A 22,643-nucleotide genomic window follows, 5' to 3' on the forward strand; every position below is an offset into this window, starting at 1 on the left:
AGACAGCATTTGACCTCAAGAACCTGATACCAACTGTAAAGCATGGTGGTGTAAATATTATGGTTTGGGGCAGCTTTGCTGCATCAAGGCCTGTGCAGCTCACCATCATAGAATCCACTATGAATTCTTCATTGTACCAGAGGGTGCCTGAGGATAATGTGAGGCCATCTGTCGGAAATTTGAAGCTCAACTGAAAGTGGACCTTGCAACATTATAATGACCCTAAACATACCAGTAAATACACAAAGGAATGGCTGAAAAGAAAGAAATTGAGGGTTCTGGAATGGCCAAGTCAAAGCCCGGATCTAAATCCCATCAAGATGTTGTGGGGGGATTTGAAACGAGCTGTGCATGCAAGAAACCCCTCAAATATCGCATAGCTGAAAGAATTCTGCATGGAGGAGTGGGCAAAAATTTCTCCCAGTCGATGTCAGAGACTGGTAGGCAGTTATAAGAAACGTCTACTTGAGGTTGTTTTGGCCAAAGGGGACAATACCACCTATTAGAGCCAAGGGTGTACTTACTTTTTCCACATGCAAAATTTGCAGTTATGTTTATTTAAATTACACAATGGACTACAAAATGTAAATGTTTCATGATATTTGTTATATTATATCACATTTATCTATCAATATTGTTGAAATGAGGATCAAATAGCTGTATGTTGAAATAAGTTGAAAACGTCATAACTTTATATGGGGTGTACATACTTTTTCATGTGACTGTACATCACCAAGACCGGAGTCCCCCACATCGGAGTATCCGCCTAAATCGGTGACGGTGTTGGCCCCACAGGGCCAGCCGGATCGGGTGCATGTAGCGGTGAGGAAGCCAGTAGATGCTCCATTGTCGGATCAACTGGGTCATAAGCCGGTGCGTCAACTTCCCCGCATGGGGCCAGGGTGGCGTACCGAGACTCCCGTCCATTGGGCAACAACACACGAGCGTGCTCGGGATTAGCTTGGTGAACCTGCACCTTGTCCACAAGCGGGTCATATTTACTCGTGCGAACCGCGCGTTTGAGAAAAGCCGGTCCTGGCTCAGCAAGCCAGCCCCGGTAAAGGTCGAGTACTGCCCGAATGCCGCGAGTAACAAAACATCTGGTCATGGAGAGTTTGATTTGTAGCGGTGCACAATAAAGTCCTGATCGAGCTTAATGCCCCGGGTAGTGACCAAGCCCATTGGTCTCGTCCTAGGCCGCGGGACTTAAGACTCAGAGTAACGGCCCTACATATAATGCCATTGAAGCATTACCTGTCCATTGCGGCTACCTGTCCATTCACCTGTGGCCTATACGGAGTAGTATAGCTCGAAGCGACATTATGCTGGAGCAAGAAGTTCCTCACATCCTGGGACAAGAACACCACGCCTCGATCGGTGTGCACATAGGCCGGATTCCCAAACATATAAAAGAAGTTCCGCAGGCACCGGATAACCGTATCAGCAGACATATCACCACATGGAAAAGCAAAAGGGAATCGAGAGAACTCATCAACGATCGTGAGGAGATAACGAGAATTACTCGAAGCCGGTGAAGCCGGCATGGGTCCTTTGAAGTCCATCGCTAATCTCTCCCACAGCCTAGTGGCTTGGACCAAAGTACCCATCGGAGGGTTGTAGAAGCGAGGTTTGAGTTTCGCGCAAACAGAACATGTTCGTCGCGAGGCCGGGGAGCTCACTCGACGCTGAGTGTGCTTATCTCCGTGCCCGCGGAACGAACGGCGCCTCGCCCGGCCTTGATTGGAATCGCCCCTCTCCGTGGGCCCCGAGCTGAGAGCTCAACCTTGATGAGACTTGCCCCACCGACTAAACAATTTGCGCAATCACAGCGGTATGCAGCACGATCGTCCTTGACAGGAATTCTTTCGACGCCCAGCCCTCTTCCGGGTTTGGCTCCCCGATCTGTGTACGCTGGCTTCGAATCTCCGCGCGTGCACGAGCACCCTAATCGTGATTAGTGATTAATCAGATGAGCAGAGGTTCGGATGACAAGGTGCAGCTGTGCCACTGATTCAGTGCCCCTTTCATGTTGAGGCCGGGGGTGCTGGTGATAGCTCGCCTGCCAGGAACACCGTGGGACCTTTAACGACCACCGAACAATTCCGGCAGAATTAGTGTGTTTAACGTCTATCCGAGGGATGGCTTACACATGGTGGAGTCGCCCTGCCTGAGAAACGTGGGATGATAGGTTAATGGGATCAGGATTCAAACACAAGGTAGACCCCTGTCTGTCGGTCTGTCTGTCTGTTTGGTCTGTGGGCAGAACATCTCAGGAAGTAGTGGACAGATTCGGACGAAAGCTGGTTGACAGGCTGCGTCTGGAAGAACGTTGGTTGTTACCGTGCGCTCGCGAAGCGAGGGGCGGGGTTGGGCATATAGTTGTGTGCCGTGTGCCGTGGGTGTGCCATGTGTGGTGCGTATCTGCATATTGGGGGTTCATTTTCTCGGCAACCGTTGGTCCGATTGACATGGAATTTTCACCATCAAACCACTTTTTTCGAATTTCTAAAATCCTCAATTTTCATCCATTTGACTTGAAATTTGAATATGATTTTCATATATGGTCACTGGATTCAACCACCAAGTATTTTTGAGGTCAGCATAGGCCAAAAGGTCAACATAGACCAAATGGTCAACATAGGCTGAATTTCTAAAATCCTCAATTTTCATCCAATTAACTTGAAATTTGAAGAGGATTTGCATAACTGGTCACTGAATTCAACCCCAACTATTTTTGAGGACAACATAGACCAAATGGTCAATATAGGCTGAATTTCGAGAATCCTCAATTTTCATTTGATTGCCTTGATATTTTAAGAGGATTTGCATATCTGGTCACTGAATTCAACCACCAACTATTTTTGAGGTCAACAAAGGCCAAATTTGTAAATTCTCAATTTTCATCTGATTGACTTCAAATTATAAGTGGGTTAGCATACCAGGTCGCTAAATTCAACCACAAGTATTTTTGAGGTCAACAAAGGCCAAAAGGTCAACAGAGGCCAACTATTCTGAAATCCTCAATTTCATCTGATTGACTTGAAATTTTAAGAGGATTTGCATACCATGGCACTGAATTCAAGCATGAATTATTTTTGAGGTAATTATAGGCCAACATCTTATTTTAGGGATTTCGCAAGTATCGTGCCATGCACGACATATTTCTTGTTTTTGTACTGCCTTGGTTCGCCTCACTCCAAAATGTTTAAGATTGACTATGGCAGATATATATATTTTTATTCCAGTTTGATGACATCATAACTAATTATGTGTATCACAATCAATTGGAACATTGAATGAATGTATTCCTCAAAGTTGAATTTGAGAGACGAGAGAGAGAGACAGAGAGAGAGAGAGAGAGAGAGAGAGAGAGAGAGAGAGAGAGAGAGAGAGGAGAGAGAGAGAGAGAAAGAGAGAGAGAGAGAGAGAAAGAAAGAGAAAGAGAGGAGAGAGAGAGACACAGGAGAGAGAGAGAGAGAGAGAAGAGAGAGAGAGAGAGAAAGAGGAGAAGAGGGAGAGAGAAGAAGCGAGGAGAGAGAGAGAGAGAAGAGAGGAGAGAGAGAGAGAGACACAGGAGAGAGAGAGAGAGAGAGAGAGAGAGAGAGAGACACACAGGAGAGAGAGAGAGAGAGACACAGGAGAGAGAGAGAGAGAGAGAGAGGAGAGAGAGAGAGAGAGAGAGAGAGAGAGAGAGACACAGGAGAGAGAGAGAGAGAGAGAGAGAGAGAGAGAGAGAGAGAGAGAGAGAGAGACACAGGAGAGAGAGAGAGAGAGACAGGAGAGAGAGAGAGGAGAGACAGGAGAGAGAGAGAGAGAGAGAGAGAGAGAGAGAGAGAGAGAGAGACACACAGGAGAGAGAGAGAGAGAGACAGGAAGAGAGAGAGAGAGAGAGAGAGAGAGACACACACAGGAGAGAGAGAGAGAGAGAGAGAGAGAGAGAATTGAATTTGCAACACCATTTATTTCACAAAAAATACACCAGGTCAAGTTTACATTTTTACAGGAGAGAAAAATAAAAATAAAAACAACAGTTCTTAATGTTAAAAAGAAAAGTACAAATTCGATTCATTTACAACACATAATGCTTCATTAATACAACCATTTGCACTCAAAGAGTTTGACATTTTCATTCGCCACATAATAATCAAACTCTAACCTTATTCTTGCAGACACCAGCCCATTAAACATAGGAACAACATGAAACCCATGCCATTATCAATTTTAATTTTCCTTGATTTATATATTGAATATTTGCTACAGCAACTAAGAAGTTTAGGAGAACACCAGAGTCCTTGCAGGAGGGTCTGAAAGGTACACCAAAAATAAAAGAGTGTGAAGTAAAAGGAAAAGACAACTGATCAAAAAGGTGTGTGAGAATCAAGAAAAGAGGTATTAGTCTTTCGCATTTCACATAGGCATGAAAGAGATCCTCCTTCTGGACACAGAAGGGGCATGCTACTGGCACTGAGCTGTCAAGGTGATGAACAAAGGTGTTCGTAGGGAGAGCCCAATGTGCTGGTCTCCACTGGATATCTGCGAGGAACCCGTAAATAGGTAGTTTGTACATATTAGGCCACAGTGGCGTGGCAGGAGACCCTGGCCCTAACCTTTCTGACCACAAGGCCACTCGCGCCACTCCGGAGAAGGGTGATGCTTGGTTTTCTCGAAGGAGCTTGTGAATACCCGCCTTTTTTACCAAATGAAAAGGAGATACAAGTTCACCATTTGACTGGAGAGCTGGGAGCACCTTAATTTCAGGGAAAGACAGCCGAAAATCCTCGACATTGTTTATACCTTCCCAGCCAATATTTAACTCCTTAAACTTCCTCTTGACGATGCATATAATTTGGCTGACAATACGCACGGATCTTAAACCAAGAATGGCCGCCACCCTGCCAGCAAACATCCATTTTGTCCCAGATGTATCCCTCAGTTCACAAACTTTGCCAATTCCTCCTTGAGTAAATTTCCTAATCAAAGTTGGACTATGAGGAATGCATGGAAAAAAACCGTTATAGAAAATAGGCTCTTGGATAAACATCCGGCAATTATAAGCCTCAAGGCAACGATGAACCCCAAAACCTTTCCAAACTCTCAGCAAACCCTGATAAAAAATTGGGATTGAAACTAAGTTGACACGGTCAAGGTTCACCAGGAACAAGTGCCTATCATAACACAGGCCTCCCGCTTGTTGCAACAAGCAAAACGCAAATGAGCGCCAGGGCAGCTCTTCAGCATACAACAGACGTTGCACAGACTGTAGGCGAAAAGCCATAAGCCGGGTGGACACATCCACAATTCCATGTCCACCCTCCTTCCGAGGATGGTACAGTATTTGCGGCCAAAGCCAGTGGTATCCATTCCAAAAGAAATTGACCAAGACCTGCTGGATGGCTGGTATCAACTCCTTGGGTGGCTGCAAGGCAATTAGTTTATGCCATAATCTTGCTGCTATCAAGTTATTTATAACAAGAGTGCGGCCTTTGTAAGAAAGAGATCGCAGCAGTCCTTCCCATCGTTTCAACCGGTGTGTAATTTGTTCAATCATTCCTTCCCAGTTCTTCATTTCTACTTCCTTCTTGCCGAGATAGACACCAAGATATTTGACCCCATCTGTTTTCCACTCTAAATTATGTGGAAGTGACGGTGGCAGTGTTAAAGAAAGGTTATCTGAACCGCACCATAAGGCTACACTCTTGCCCCAATTTACTTTGGCAGAAGAGGCCGCAGAGTAGTCTTTAAGGCAACGCTGCACGGCAGCAACACTACTTGGGCCTTTAATCAGAATACATACATCATCAGCATAAGCTGTGACCACAAATCTTGAACTAAAAACGGCTCCCACATCCTGAGTTATTCGCTGCCTGATGGATGCTAAGAGTGGTTCAAGGGCAATTATATACAGAAGTCCAGAAAGGGGACAACCTTGACGGATACCCCGTCGGAAAGGAAAAGGGGGACATAAACTATTGTTTACTTTCATCATGCAGAAGGTGTTAGTGTATAACAGCTTAACATAGGAAATGAAAGTTTCGCCAAAACCCATCCGCTCCAGAACAGAAAACAAATATGTATGATCAACACGATCAAAAGCCTTTGTTTGGTCAAGAAACAACAACCCCAAACTGGCACGCAAGTACTTATTACAAGAAATAATATCCCTTATCAAAAAAATATTGTCATAAATTGACCTTCCTGGTACACAGTAGGTCTGGTCAGGGTGCACAATAGAGCTGATCACAGTTCCCAAACGGTTTGCTAAAGCCTTTGACAAAAGCTTGTAATCCGCACACAGCAATGAGACAGGCCACCAGTTCTTGACTAGTTGAGTGTCCCCAGCCTTTGGCACCAGGCACATGACTGCTCTTCTGCAGGACAGGCGAAGCTCTCCAACATGAAGGCATTCATCAAATACCTCAAGCAGGTCAGGTCCCACAAGTTTCCAAAAAGTCTTATAGAACTCTCCAGGCAAACCATCAATCCCAGAGGCTTTACCATCCTTCAAGCTCCGCATAGCAGTTTCAAGTTCAGCAGCCGAAACTGACATGTTCAATGTGCGTTGCTGGTCCTCCTCAAGTCTTGGAAGCCCAGTAGTCAGCTCCTGCAAGATCTCATTACTTTTGCTCTGGGGGGAGTACAAGTTTGTATAAAAACCCTTCAAAACAGACTTAATCTCCTGTTGGGAGGTCACTATTGACCCATTAGCAGCACGTAGCCCGTGAATCTGTTGTGCTTTTTTGACAGAGTTCTCCAAACTAAAGAAGTCCTTATTTGGCATATCCAAAGTCAAGTAACTCATCCTCATACGCACCAAGGTACCCATTGCCCGCTGCCTCACCATTTCGGTCAGTAACGACCTTTTTGTCCATAGTAACTGATCATATCCCAAATCTTTCCCAGCCCCATTACGATTCTGTTCCAATTCTGCAATTTCGGCCTTTAATGAGTCAACTGAGAGACTTTGCATTTTAGTAGTAAACAGACTATACTGTTGACAAAACGTTTTAACTTGACACTTTGCAAGGTCCCACCATATGCGAAGGTTGGCATGCTCAAGCTTAGAGGATCGGATTTTCCCCCACACTGTTCGGAAGGCATCTTCAAATTTCTTATCACTTAACAACCGAGTATTTAGTGACCAGTGCGCGCTACCTCCTGATGTCAGGGGTAATTTAAAGGACATTGCCACTAAATTATGATCTGAAAACCCTGTTGGGAGTATTTGGGTAGTGGACACCACATTCAGCATTGGCTTATTGATATAGATCCTGTCCAGCCTTGCCCTTGATATGACGCCATCATGACATCTGCACCATGTGTAGGCCCGTGAAGTTTGATGCTGCAACCTCCACACATCCTCAAAACAATAGTTCTTGATGAGGCTCGCTAACACCTTTGCAGAAGCGCCGTGGGGTTCATGTCCATTCCTGTCAACTGAAGGATCAATTGTACAGTTAAAGTCCCCTGCGATACAGGTGAGAGCAGCTGGATCCAGCCCCTCTACAAAGTCCCGCAATGTGGAAAAGAATGTTCTTCTTTCTATAGGTTCACTTGGTGCATACACATTTACTATAATAAGCTTTTGTGTATTGCAGTAGAACTCCACCGCTATCAAATGTGCCTTATGGACCTCCCTATAAATAACACTCTGAGTGGGAAGCCTGGGACTTAAGGCGAAAACCCGCCTTGGGTGTGGAAACCCCACTCAGCCACCATTGCCCTTTAAAGAGTTTACACCATTCAGCTGCCAAATTGTTTGTGGCATGGGTCTCTTGCAATAGAATGACATCTGCTTTTACCCTCTCCATTGCCTGGATTGCTTGAATTTTTCGTAACGGGACACATCCCCCATTGATGTTCAGGGAGGCAATATGTATTTCTCGCGTTGTCATTCTAAGGTGGTAGCTCACCATCCGCCTGCAATTCCTTATTCGCCTTTGTTACTGCTTTACGAAGACGTTGAAATTGAGGCTCCAAGAGCATGGGGTCATTTTGCTGTAAAAGAGGTTTTGAAACCTTAATGAAAGCTTGAACATCAGGGAAATGATCTCTAATTACAACATGACGTTGTCTAAACGTTTCGTTTAAGAAATCAATGACCTTCCCTTTTGTCACCTCTGCTTGCCTCACCTGCTCCTTCTGAGACTCACTCAGGGCAGCAAGACTGCATCCTTCCTCATCAGCCTCGACCCCACTCTCACCCAGTGGTGTGTCAGGCACTGGCACCTCATCTGTGTCATTGTCACCATGGTATTTTTGTTGCGTCTGCATGGCACCAACTACCCCATCGTTGTTGTCTGCCACCGACTTATCAATCTCTTTCTCATCATCTTCCGTTGAGATGAGGGTCCTTAACTGCTCGTCGCATGGTGCAGGGTGTCCACCATCACACACGGTGACACGCTCGGTAATGCTTCGATTCTCTTCATCCTGTGAAATGGGCAGATTCCCATCTCTACCTATTGCATTACCATTTTGCTCATGGTCATCAGGTTGGTCTGTATTACCATCTGCCTGCACGAGAACCATTTTGTTTCCTTTTCCTCCATTCTCATCGCTCGCAAGAGAGCGTTTCAAGTTTCTCCTCGACTCGGTCTCCATCAGCTTCACCTCCTCGAAGTCCCTTTGTTCTTGAGGTTGCAGCCTCTCCTCCACATATGGTTGCTCCACTACTGTATGGGCTTCTCCAGTCTCCACTAGCACCACTGTCACCCGCACCCTCGTATTCTGGTGTTGACCTTTTTTCGACACCTGGCTCATCTACAGGGTCGTTCAAGTCATTTACAGGGGGAGGGGGGCCTGCCCCAGCTGCTGTGGCATAACTCTTCCTCACATCAGGACAATACTGCCGAGTGTGTCCGTATGGCCCACATGTATAGCAAATCAAGGTCTCAGTAGCTGCAAAGATCCGGTAATCATGATCTCCTATTTTAAAATTTATAGATATGTTCAGCTGTTTTGCCTCATCCTTTAGTACGACGAAACAGAAACGTCTAAACGACTCTACATGCTTCAGCCTTCCGTTCCTGGTTCGCAGGGGGACCGTGATAATTCGTGAGACGACAGTCCCATGCTCCCCTAATTTACGTAGGATTTCTTCATTCCTCAGAAAGGGCGGAACGTTACTTAAAATAACTTTAACCGCCGGCGTGTCCATGGACGATACTGGGACAAATTGGTCATTCCCCAACGTTAACCCGTTTTGCACCACGATGTCTGCAAGGCTAACTTGTGACACGAAAACCACCACTTTGTGGTTCATTCGAGACGCAGCACGAATGTTATTTACCCCGATCAAATCCCCGATTGCAAGTAGAACATCGTCCATTTGCACGTCTTCCGGCGGAACAAGGCACAGCCCGTGCTTACGCGATAACACCTCATCACTAACACGATCAGCAGTCCTTTGACTATTCCTATTAGCCATTTATCGGCAATAAACTAAACAAACTAAACAGTAACAATGCAATAAACTAACCAAACAAATCAAAATTAGTTAAATAAGTAAATAAATAAATAATCGGCACGATATAACCAACCCACGTTATAAATTAATACAGGTGGCTAACCGTTACCGTACTCTCTCTCTCTCCCTCTCTTGTCTCAAGAGCAGAAGGGAAACATGGAGAAACTTCACAAACTCGTACAAAGGACACAAATGGAGTAAAAGGAGGATAGGAAAGATCAACAACACAGCACCGTACTCACAGCTCAACACCCACAGCCGCCATGATTACCACACCCACGCACGACTCACAACCATCCAGAAGGGGGCGAGAGAGAGAGAGAGAGAGACTTTTTAGACTTTTTATTACAAAAATATAAAAATACAAGCCAGTCGGTGAAGAATACTATTCAATACAGGCACAATAATCAAAAATACAGAAAAGAAAAAGAGATAATGACAGGAAATCAAAACAGTACAATGAACTAGAAAAGAAAAACAACAACAGAAAAACCGACCACAAACTGAATCAATCCAAACAAACCTACAAATATACCATTAATTCATTCTCCTGCACCATGCAGATCCCATCAAAACACCAGATGTTCATAAACTCATCAATACATTTCTTCCTTTCAGAATCACAAAATTCAAGTTTGAGTCTTGCAGATGTCAAGGCATTAAAAAAGAACAAGACATCACATTGCCCAATCGGCTTTCCTTTCAGTTTTTCCCTCCTCGATAAATAAATTGCCATTTTCGCCGTGGCCAGTAAAAACAAAAACAACATATGTACATGTTCTTTCATATCATTGAAACCAAAAATAAATGATCGCAGAGAAAAAGTGATCTTCATTTTTCCAGCCATGTAGTTCAGCCATTGAAATAAAGGCACAAGCCTTGCACAATCAACGTACGCATGGAACACATCCTCTGTGTAAACACAGAACGGGCAACACATAGATGTGGGCGCGAAATGACTCACTAATTTATTAGACGGAATGATCCAGTGTATCATTCGCCACTGGAGGTCACCTGTCCTTTTGCTTACCAGCTTACTGTATATTGATTCCCATACAGGCTCAGATGGGAGTCCTTCCGGCATTAGCCCTTTCCACCTGGCCACTCCATTTAACGGTGAGTTCCCAAGCAGAACTGCAGTGCATAACCGATACAGGTCTTTACTACTGCATTTCTGAAAAATGTTTTGTCCCTCACTAATTGGGGGCAAGTCTCCGTGACTAGGCTGTACCAATAAACCAGGAAAATGCCAGTCATTGGATGTCACCAAAACTTCCTGGGTCCATCTTAGTCCAGGTTGGAAGCTTTTCTTTACTATTTCCTTTAGTACTCTTCCGATTATTCTGTTTGACCATATTCCAGTCATATCAGCTATCTCTTGCACCGTCTTCCACCCCCAACCAGAATCATGGCGGAGGTCCAACACTTTGATTATGCCCGCTGTAATAAAGTGTTGATAAAAGTCTCGGCTTCTTGGAATTGCAGGAAACAGTGGGTTGTAAAAAAGGGGTTCTTCCACAAACATGCTTGTAGCATAGGTTTCTTGCTGGCGACTAGTCGAAAGGCTTTGCCAGGCATTCAGAAGGCTCTGATAGAATGATGGTAGATGAGATGTGTCGACATGTTGGAGTTGGACTAAGAAAAGTTCAGGGCCGTATCCGAGCCCGCTTGCTTTTCGCAGCACGTGATAGGCCAGAAGTCGGATTGGCAGTCGTTCCTTGTACAGCAACTGCTGTATGGTACACAGCCGAAAAAGCCATGATACGACTTTTTATGTCGATCAGTCCCTGGCCACCTTCAAACAAGGGGCTACATATGACATTTGGTAGCAACCAATGGTGACCACTCCAAAAAAAATCCACGAATAGCCTCTGCACTGCCTTTAGTAGTGCCTCTGGCGGCTGAAGGCAGATAAACCTATGCCACAGGGAAGAAGCCACCAAATTATTAACCACTAGAACCCTGCCTTTGTAGGAAAGGTGGGGCAGAGCTCGTTTCCACAGTCCCAGTTTTTTTTTTGACATGCTCAACAATCCCGTCCCAATTTTTGAGGACGTAATGTGGAGATCCCAGGAAAACCCCAAGGTATTTGACTCCGTCTTCCACCCATTTTAACTTTGTTGGTAGATGCACAGGTGGTACCAGCACTCTTCCAGGTGGAATGTTCTTGAGACAGGGAATCCATAAGGCCTTACTCTTGTCCCAGTTACACTTCAAAGAAGAAGCGAGGCAAAAAAGATTTAAACATTCAACAAGTGCTGGGATATCACTCTCCTTCTTAACAACCACACAGACATCATCTGCATAAGCCGATACAACTACTGAAGGACTCCCAGGGGATACTGTCACTCCTGAAATATTTTTCCTAAATAAAATTAGGAGTGATTCCATTACCAAGGAAAATAACAACCCAGAAACCGGGCATCCTTGTCTCACCCCTCTTGGAACCTGTACCGGAGAGCTGAGTTCGTTATTTATTTTAAATAAACTAAATATATTGTTGTACAACAAAGTCACGTAGGCCCTAAAATTGACACCAAAGCCACATGCTTCTAGCACACGATACAAAAAAACATGATCCACACTGTCAAAAGCCCTTTCCAAATCAAGGAATATTATCCCAAAATCTTTTTCCAAGCAATCACATTCCATTAAATCTCTAATCAAAAAAATATTATCATAAATAGATCTGTTTGGGATGCAGTAATTCTGATCATGGTGGACTAGGTCACCGATTACCGTCTTCAACCGACTGGCCAACACTTTCGACAATATTTTGTAGTCCGTACATAATAACGAGACCGGCCGCCAATTCTTTATCTGTCGTAGATCCCCAGTCTTTGGAATCAGCAACACCACTGCTCTTCTGAAGCTTAGTGGGAGTTCTCCAAGCACCAAGGATGATTCCAGGACATTCAATAATTCAGGGCCCAAAAGGTCCCAAAAAGCCAAGAAAAATTCTGTCGGTAGGCCGTCAATCCCAGGAGCTTTCCCCGAGTCCATTTCACTTAGGGCCTGCGTTAGCTCAGGCAAAGTAATTGTTGAATCCAGGCCCAGGCACTGAGGCTCAGTTAGGGATGAAAGGTGAGAAGTTAAAAATTCCATGGTTTGCTCACAAACATTTTGTTTTGCATAAACTTTTGAAAAAAACTCTCTAATGCACAACCTTACATCTCCAGGGTTGGCAACCATGTTTCCCCTAAAGTCTTGTACAGAGAAAAGGGTTTTGGGTGACTTATTTACAAAATCCATTTGGAAAAAAGATTTACTCGGGGTGTCTGATACCTTTAAATTGTTTATTCTTAATCTGATTAACAGGCCTGCTGCTTTCTCCTGAATCAGCTCTCTCAGTTGAGCCTTCTTTTCAACCAATAACCTGTGGTCTCTTCTGATATTATCTTTAGCTAGTTTACACTCTAACCGTATAATATCAGCTTCTAAACAAGCCATTGTTATATTTTTTTACGTCAGTATCATTTGAAACAAACTGCTGACAAAACACTCTAATCTGAGCTTTTGTGTTATCCCACCATAATGCTAAAGAAGAGAAAGAGGGCTTTCTTGAAAGTTGGATGACCCAAAAAGCACGGAAGGCGTCTTTAAACAAAGCATCTTCGAGAAGACTGGTATTGAATTTCCAGTATGCACTTTTGCGTAAGGGTTGAGGGAAAAAGAGGCCCATGGTAACTAAATGATGATCAGAAAACAAAGATGGAAAATGATTTGGAGAGATAACCGCATTCCTGAACTGTGAGTTTATGTACCAACGGTCAAGTCTAGCGAAAGTCATTCTCCCATTGGCACATCGTCCCCATGTATACTCAGATTTGTTGGGGTAATGCAGTCTCCATGCATCTAGCACACCCACTGCCGAAAAATAATTTAACAAATCAGTACTACCTTCGGGATGAGGTTCTGCTGTATTTCGGTCTATACTGGGTTTAAAGGTGCAATTAAAGTCACCCCCCATGCAAATACAATTATTGAGATCTATCGACTGCATGTGTCGAATTAAAGATGAAAAGAAAGCTCTTCGTTCCACACTCTCACTTGGTGCATAAACGTTGAATAGTGTAAACCGAAAATTATTAATGACCAGTTCCAATGAAATAAACCGGCCTTTAATCACCTCCTGGAAGAGGCATGACTCAGGTACTAGGCCTGGTCTGAGTAAAAAGGCTACACCAGCAGAAGAAGAAGACATGTTACTAAAAAAACATTGTCCTTTAAAGAGGCGACACCAGTCATACTCCCCATTTTGAATTATATGGGTTTCCTGGAGTAAGAGTACATCAATTTTCTTGCGCTCAAATAAACTTTTCACCTGAACCTGGCGGTTTTGGCTTGCACCTCCGCCATTCATATTTAAGGTTCCAAAGGTGATTTTTTTCATGGATTATCAAAAGGCGTGAGCGGTTGTTGGGAAATCTCGCTCCCTGCTTTTGTAACAGCCTTTCTAAGCCGATGAAACAGCGACCTTGTTAAATGAAATTCATCCGGCCTCCTAATTATGTCCTTTGCAGCCTGGATGAATGAAATTAAATCAGGAAAATGATCTTTTACAATCACATTTCGGTGTCGGTAGGTGTCATTCAGAAAAGAAATAACGAGTTGAGGGGCTATGGATGACTGATCTGATGAAGATTGAGACAACTCAGTCATCTCAACTTCATCCTCTGAATCTGACAAATCAGAAACAGCTCCGCCCGGGTCTCATATATCAGTCTGCCCAGTCCCCATTTTGATTCCAGCCAAGTCCGAAGATTTGCTGGAATGTTCTATGGTAGAGTCATCCTCACTCTGGTACCCGGGACATTCAGCAGGAGCTGAAATCACGGCTTCACCCTCCTGCAGGGAGATGTTCACTGGCTCAGTTGACGAACCAGTGTCATGATTTAGATCTTGCAGGGGTAAAGAGGAGCTTGGGGCTGAGACATTCCCAATCCGCTCGGTCTCAGCAGGTAGTGAAGGTGGCGGCTCACTAATGGGCTCACCATCATCTTTAGTCTCACCCGCTACTTTTTCTCCCAGGCTTTCGGTGCTGCCCGATAATGTTTCATAATTAATTATTTCATGTTCCTTCTCCCTGGTGTCAACACAGCTTGTGGACACCTGAGAAAGACGTTCCAGGGCGTCTGCACCCACACTCTCTTTATCCAACACTACCTTTTTCAAAGTAATGTTGGAGTTACAAGCACCAGGTGCTCTTCGTTTCTTTGTCACCACAATGGGATTTTCTTCCTACTCCTCACTGCACGTAGCATCTGCCACCACAGGTGGGTTATCTGGGGTTATTTCATTATTTACCGAATCAGCGGTGTTGCCGTTTTCACTAAGACGAACAGGAGTATTATCCCTACTCCTCGAGTGCGAGGGAGCGTCGGTAGGAACCGTTCGGGTATTTCGGTTTACGTTGTTTCGTACGTTAGAGACCGGGGTGTTATCTCTTTTACAATCAGCGTCACTATGACCTGCTTCACCACACCTTACACACGATACCTTCGGACAAAACCTTTTCACATGGCCAAAAGCTCCGCACTGAAAACATGTTAATGAGGCCGATAACGCATACATCTGGTACTCATGGTTGTTCACCTTTACCTTGAACGTGATGTTTAACCCCGTGTCATCGCCTCAGTCCGGAAGCACCATATACACCTGCCGTCTGAAGCTCATCACGTGTTTAACATGTTCATCCTGAGACCGGAGCGGAATCATTGTGATTTTTGACACAGCTGTTCCGTATCGGGACAAAACGGACATCAGCTGGTTGCAGGTTATAAATGGGGGTACGTTAGATATGACGACACTCATCGACGGAGTGTCCATCGGCGACGCCAAGACAAAGAGACCTGTCTCTGTGGTTAAACCCGCACTTACAACATCGTGAACAAATTTTTCATCGGACACAAATACAACAACTTTTTGATTCATTCTCGACGCTGCTCGTACATTTTCACAACCGATTATTTTCCCCACCGACAAAACAATGTCCTCAGTGGAAGTTCCTTCGGGTGGAACACACACAAATGCATGCTTCCTTGTTAAGTTGTCGAACGCCTCTAACCGAGAGCGTGTATTCGCTATCCCAGCGAATTAACACCCCCCCCCCCACTTGTCCGAACCGGACAAGTAGGTACCAAAACGAAATAAATCAAACTAGAATAAATAATAAACGTGCATTATAAGCACAAAAAGGCTTACAAAGCGTTGTCGAAGCCGGTAGGCCGCACCCAAAATGGGTCCGCTCTCAAACCTCTCGCTCTTGAAGACAAAGGTATAGAAAGGATGAAAACAAAATGCCAAAGTACACAGGATGGAAAGGAGAGGGAGGGGGGCAGGGGAGGGCAGGAGAGGAGGAAAACTCACAAAGAACTCACTACAACACAGAGCAGTTGCTCACAGCCGCCATGACGCCACGCCCACCACAAACGGCCTGCAGGGGGAGAGAGAGAGAGAGAGAGAGGGAGAGAGAGATAGATAGATATAGATAGATAGATAGATAGATAGATATATACAAAGGAGACTTTGACTTTTTAGTCCTTTTATTACAAAAATATAAAAGTAACAATATACACGTTTTGCAATGAAATCAATAATGCCAACAAAAGGAAAAAAGAAAAAAAAAGGAAGAAGCACCCAATGATCATCAAATAAGAAACAATCAGTATCTAACAACAGTATTCTAAATTCGTTTTCTTTAACCTCACAAAACACACCAAGTATCAACAAAGTTTTGAAAATTTCCGGCCTCGTTGGAAAGGGTGAACTCCAGTTTCAATCTTGCTGAGACTAATGCCTTAAAAGACAACATGATATTGCAGTGCTCTATCGGTTTGCCAGATAGTTTGTCTTTTCTTGTCAAATAAACAGCAAGTTTCGCAGTTGCTATGAGGAAACTAAACAGGTTAGATGCAGGATTCTGTTTAGGAGCAAAACCAAAGACGAAATTTCTCAAAGAAAAAGTAACATGCATTTCATGCGCAATGTAATTCAACCAATGAAACAAAGGAAATAATCGGATACAGTCTATGAATGCATGAAACAAGTCCTCATTGACTGTACAGAAGGGACAACAAACAGATACAGGAGAAAAATGTCTAATAAACGTGTTGGAGGGAACAATCCAGTGGGCCAAACGCCACTGGAGATCACCTGTTCTTTTGGATGTGGGCTCACTATACATGGCTTCCCAGATAGGTTCGGAGGGGGGTCCTCCGGGTAACAATCCTTTCCATCGCGTAACTCCATTTAACGAAGGGTTCCCATTTAACAGCTTGAGGCACATCTTGTAGATGCCCTTGCTGTCCATTGTCTGGAAAAGCTTTGACCCATCGCTAACAGGGGGCAAATCATTTTGAATGGGTTCAACAATCAATTTAGGCACTGTCGGCTCATTTAGATCTTCTTTTGTACCTCGAGTCCAAGTTAGGCCAAGTTGCCGTCCCACCTGAATCATTTTCCTCAAAATTTTTTCAATCATCCTATGGGACCAAATCCCTGTCAGGTCGGCGATTTCACTTATGGATTTCCAACCATACCCTGAGTCATGTCTGAGATGCCGCACCTTCACGATGCCAGCTGCTATAAAGTGTTGGCAAAAATCTCGACTCTTTGGAATGTCGGGAAAGAGAGGGTTATAGAACAAAGGCTCATGTGCCAGCATTTTCGTTACATATGTGTCCGCCTGACGACTCACAGAAAGGCTCTGCCAGGCATTTATGAGGCTTTGGTAAAAAGCAAGGAGAACCGATGTGTCGACATGTTGGAGGTTCATTTGAAAAAGTTCAAACCCGTACCCGAGCCTACCCGCTCGCTGCAGTACAAGGTGTGCATGGAGCCGGCCTGGCAGATGTTCCATGTAGAGGAGACGTTGAATGGACCGCAGCCGGAAGGCCATTAGGCGGGCTTTGATGTCGACGAGGTTGTGGCCACCCTCAGCCGAGGGGCGGCATATCACATCGGGTCGTATCCAGTGGTAGCCTCCCCAGAAGAATTCCACCAGTTTGCCCTGGAGTGCTTTGAGTAGGGCCTCCGGCAGTTGCAGGCAGATGAACCTATGCCACAACATTGTGGCAACTAAGTTGTTGATCACTAGCACACGGCCCTTGAAGGACAAATGAGGTCAAACTCTTTTCCATCGGTTCAATCTTTCTCCCACTTGCTCAATTACCCCGTCCCAATTTCTCTGAGCATACTGTGGGGAACCAAGGAATATGCCCAAGTACTTAATTCCCTCACTTCCCCACTGCAACCCTGCGGGGAGGGATGGGGGCGGCTGTGGTACAGGCTGAAGAAGGTTGCGATAAGGGGAGGGTATCCATAATGTCTTGCTCTTGTTCCAATTGATTTTTAAAGAGGAGGCAGCGTGAAACTTTGATAGGCACTCAACAAGGATATCAATATCATCCTTATCTTTTACAAAGATGCAGACGTCATCCGCATAAGCACATAGGGTTAGCGGTGCACTCATGGGAGAAAGTGCTATTCCAGAAATCTTCTTTCTCAGTAGATTGAGAAGAGGCTCTAAAGAAAGAGCAAACAATAAACCAGAGACTGGGCACCCTTGCCAAACCCCTCTCCGAACCTTGATGGGGGGAGCCAGCACATTATTAATCTTAATTAAACTAAATACATCTGTGTATAGCAAGGAAATGTAGGAACGAAAGTTTGCTCCGAGGCCGCATACCTGTAACACATGATGCATAAACTTATGGTCGATACTGTCAAATGCCTTTTCAAGATCAAGCGACATCATTCCAAAGTCTTCTTTAACACGGTTACCATCAATGAGATCTCTGATTAAACCACCTTTTAGATTAAAGAAATATTATCATGGATGGATCTTCCAGGAACACAGTAACTCTGTTCTGGTAGTACTAGATCACCAATAACCTTTTTTAGTCGATTAGCTAGTACTTTTGAAAAAAGCTTGTAGTCCGTGCACAGCAGGGAGATCGGTCGCCAGTTCACCAAAAGTCGGGGATCTTCAGTTTTCGGGAGCAAGCACACTACGGCTCTTCTTAGACTCAGCGGCATTATACCAGTCTGTATAGAAGTGTCCAAAACATTCAGCAACTCAGGGCCTAAAAGGTCCCAAAATGTCAGAAATAATTCGGGAGGTAGACCGTCAATACCCGGAGCTTTCCCTGAATCCATGGCAGCAAGAGCACAGGTTAGCTCAAGGAGGGTGATTGGTAGGTCAAGCTCCAACCGTTGAGCCTCAGTTAGGGAGGGGAGGTGAGAGGTTAAATCCATCATTGTATCATTACAAACAGTCTGCTCCTCAAAAAGTTTTGTAAAGAATTCAATAATGTTTATTCTAACATCATCCTCATTGACAACAACGTTGCCTCTTGAGTCCAAAACAGAAGAGATTAGCCGTGATGGCTTGCTTAAGGATTCTAAATGAAAGAAAGACTTGTTTGGGGTGTCTGATAATTTTACATTCTGTATTCTAAGTCTAATTAATGTACCGGCTGCTTTCTCTTGAACTAACTCCCTTAAAAGAGCTTTCTTTACAAGCAATAACCGGTAATTGGCGTCATTATTTTCATGAGCCAATTTACTCTCCAATTGTAGAATATCCAATTCCAACCGGGCCATTGTAATGTGCTTGTCGTTTGTGCTGTGTGATTGGAAACATTGACAAAAAACCCGAATTTGAGATTTCATGTTATCCCACCATATGCTGGATGAAGAAAAGGAAGATTTCTTTGCTACTAGACTTGCCCAGAAAACACGAAAGGCTTCTTTAAACATACCATCTTCTAGAAGTCTAACATTAAACTTCCAATAAGCGCTCCTATTTGCGGGTTGGGGAAAGGAAAGGTTTAGGGTTACCATATGATGGTCTGAAAACACGGAAGGGAAAAGATTTGAAGAAACCGCAGTATTTTTAAAGGGTACGTTGATGTACCATCTGTCAAGCCTTGCCAAGGATACTCGACTATTGGCGCATCGACACCAGGTGTACTGGGATGTGTTTGGGTGGTGCAACCGCCAAACATCAACGAAGCCCATTGTGCTAAAAAAATTGGATAAGTGTACATGGGACTCAGGATGGGGTTCGACAGAGTTTCTGTCAACCGATGGGTCGAAGGTGCAATTGAAATCACCTCCGACACACACACAATGATCAAAATCAACCGATCTTAAGTGATTTATCATTGAGGTGAAGAAGGACTTACGCTCTACGCTATCACTTGGCGCATACACATTAAAAATGGTGTAATGGAAGTTATGGCTTACTAGTTTGAGAGAGCTAAGCCGACCATTTATTACCTCCTGAAAATGGCATGACTCACACACGAGGCCTGGCTTCAGCAAGAAGCCGATTCCAGCAGATGAAGCTGATAAATTGATGAAATAGCATTGGCTCTTAAAAAGTTGATGCCAGTTATGTTCCACATTTGGTGTGATGTGAGTTTCTTGAAGTAAGATCACATCCGCCTTTTTCCGTTGAAATATGTTTTTTACTTGAACCTGGCGAAGGTGGCTAGCACCACCACCGTTAATATTTAAAGTTGCAAGTTTTATAGTTTTCATCCTGTATTGATGAAATCAGCCTGTGGCTGGGAACACTCTACACCTGCACGTGTGATGAATTTTCTTAACCTGTGGTATTGTGACTTATTCAGGTCAAATTGTTCAGGCGTTTTAATTATGGATTTTGCAGTGTGGATGAATGCAACCAAATCGTCAAAATAGTCTTTTATGACTATGTTACGCTGTCTGTACGTTTCGGCTAGAAACGACACGATGTGTTGGGGGGGTATCTGTGACTGAGATGCTGATGACTGTGACAGCTCAGTCACTTCCACCTCGTCCTCAGACTCTGACAGGTCTGATAATGTCCCGCCTGGATCTTGGGCCTTACTTGCAGCTCTCACAAGCTCCTCTGGAGGCATCTCCTGAGATTTCGTTGGGTACTCTGGTACACACTCACGAGCAGACTGGTGCTTACTTTCTTTATGTGTGCTTTGGCAAATGGCTGCAGATCTCTGCGTAGCCGGGGTTACGATTTCTGTTTGTAAGACAGAGCAATTTGTTTGGTCACCAGTCCGCTCAGCTACTGGAGGGGGGACCGGTAGGGCTTCACGTTCAGGCTCAAAAATGGCCGCATTGTTCGGATCAATGTAGGCTTTATTCTCAGAGCCTGGGAAATCAGTAACATCCTCTTTTCCACTTTGGCGTTCGATATTTTCGTTTGCTGTAAACGTTTTGCCCTCTTTTGCAGAGACAGTGTCTCTGCCCAAGACAGCCTTCTTTATCGCACCATCGGGGCTATTTGTTAGTGGTGCTTTCCGTTTTATGGTCAGTATGACAAGTTCTTCATTCATGGGTTCGCCAGCAGTACTAGCATCACCAAGTGCCATCTCACTGGGTTTGGGTAGTACCGGGGCGTCGGGAAGCATGGTCGGGGCATCGGGAAGCACAGTCGTGGCGTCGGGAAGCACAGTCGGGGCTTCGGGAAGCACGGTTGGGGCTTCGGGTAGCACGGTTGGGGCTTCAGGTAGCAGGGTTGGGACTTCGGGAAGCGTAGTCGGGACCTCGGGAAGCACAGTTGGGACATCAGGAAGCACATTTGGGGCGTCGGGAAGCACGGTCAGGGCTTCAGGTAGCACGGTTTGAGCACCAGGAAGCACGGTTTGAGCGTCGGGGAGCACGGTTTGAGTGTCGGGGAGCACGGTCGGGGCGTGAGGAAGCACGGTCGAGGCGTGAGGAAGCACGGTCGAGGCGTGAGGAAGCACGGTCGGGGCGTTTTCTTTTTTACAGCCCACATTGGTGTGTCCCAATTTGCCGCACTTCGTACAAGATGCTTTGGGACAAAACCTTTTAACGTGTCCGAAGGCTCCACAAAGGAAGCACGTTAAGGTGCCTGACGAAGCATACATTTGATATTGACGATCATTTACCGAAATTTTAAACGAGATGTTTAGTCCTGTATCGTCGCCGCGATCAGGAAGCACCATGAATACTTGTCTCTGGAAACTCATAACATGTTTCACTCGTTCATCCCGACATCCCAGGGGAATCATCGAGATTCGGGAAACAACAGTTCCATACCGGGTCAGAACAGCCATTAACTTATCATCTGTGATAAACGGAGCGACATTTGAAATAATAACTTTAATCGCCGGTGTGTCCATCGGGGAAACCATGACGAACTGCCCACCTTTCAATGACAGACCGGTACTAACAACATCATGCACGAACTTCTCGTCTGACACGAAAACAACAAACTTTTGGTTCATCCGCGACGTGGCGTGGACATTTCCATCACCGATAACATTCCCTACAGCTAGGATAATGTCCTCGGTAGGAACACCTCCGGGAGGGACACACACGAAAGCATGCTTCCTTGTTAGGGTTTCAAACCCTTCCTGCCATGCACGAACACTCGCCATAACGGCGATGTCTCACCTTTCCACCTTGACCAGGCGGAAAGGACACAAAAATAAATTAAGTCGAAATGAAATAATAAATAATAAAGTTCTCACGACGCGAGTAAGGTAAACAGCACCGACGGAGCAGGTAAACTGAACCGAACGGGTCTGCTCTCACCTTTGGGCTCTTCTCTCACTCTCTCTGTCTCAAGGGAGGGAAAAGAGGGACAGGTGGTAACAAAGAACACGACAAAAGCACGATGGGAAAAAAAGGCATGGGGAGGGGGGGGGGGGAAACCAACATAAGCACAGAGCTACGGCACACGAACACGAGTGCACGCCATCTTGCCACGCCCAACACACGAACGGCCAGCAGGGGGCGAGAGAGAGAGAGAGAGAGAGAGAGAGAGAGAGAGAGAGAGAGAGAGAGAGACAGGAGAGACAGGAGAGAGAGAGAGAGAGAGAGAGAGAGAGAGAGAGAGAGAGAGGGAGAGAGAGAGAGAGGAGAGAGAGAGAGAGAGAGAGAGAGAGAGAGAGAGAGAGAGAGAGGACAGGAGAGAGAGAGAGAGAGAGAGAGAGAGAGAGAGAGAGAGAGAGAGAGAGGAGAGAGAGAGACACAGGAGAGAGAGAGAGAGAGAGAGAGAGACACAGGGGAGAGAGAGAGAGAGAGAGAGAGAGAGAGGAGAGAGAGAGACAGGAGAGAGAGAGAGAGAGAAGAGAGAGAGAGAGAGAGGAGAGGGAGAGAGAGAGAGAGAGAGAGAGAGAGAGAGAGAGAGAGAGAGAGAGAG

At 45.1% G+C, this 22,643-nt stretch overlaps 1 protein-coding gene across 1 annotated transcript in view; it reads right to left on the reverse strand.

The window, feature by feature from the left end:
* Window positions 1-766: 766 nt before the first annotated feature.
* LOC144891247 (uncharacterized) overlaps window positions 767-22,643 on the reverse strand; it is a 68,360-nt gene continuing 46,483 nt past the window's right edge. Inside the window, exon 3 of the mRNA XM_078773655.1 lies at window positions 767-1,100. Within this exon, the coding sequence (XP_078629781.1) occupies window positions 767-1,100 (334 nt within the window). The remainder of the gene's footprint in view (window positions 1,101-22,643) is intronic.

This window comes from Myxine glutinosa, chromosome 3 (genome assembly GCF_964187855.1).
Source record: "Myxine glutinosa chromosome 3, kmMyxGlut1.1, whole genome shotgun sequence".
NCBI classification, from domain to species: Eukaryota; Metazoa; Chordata; class Myxini; order Myxiniformes; family Myxinidae; genus Myxine; species Myxine glutinosa.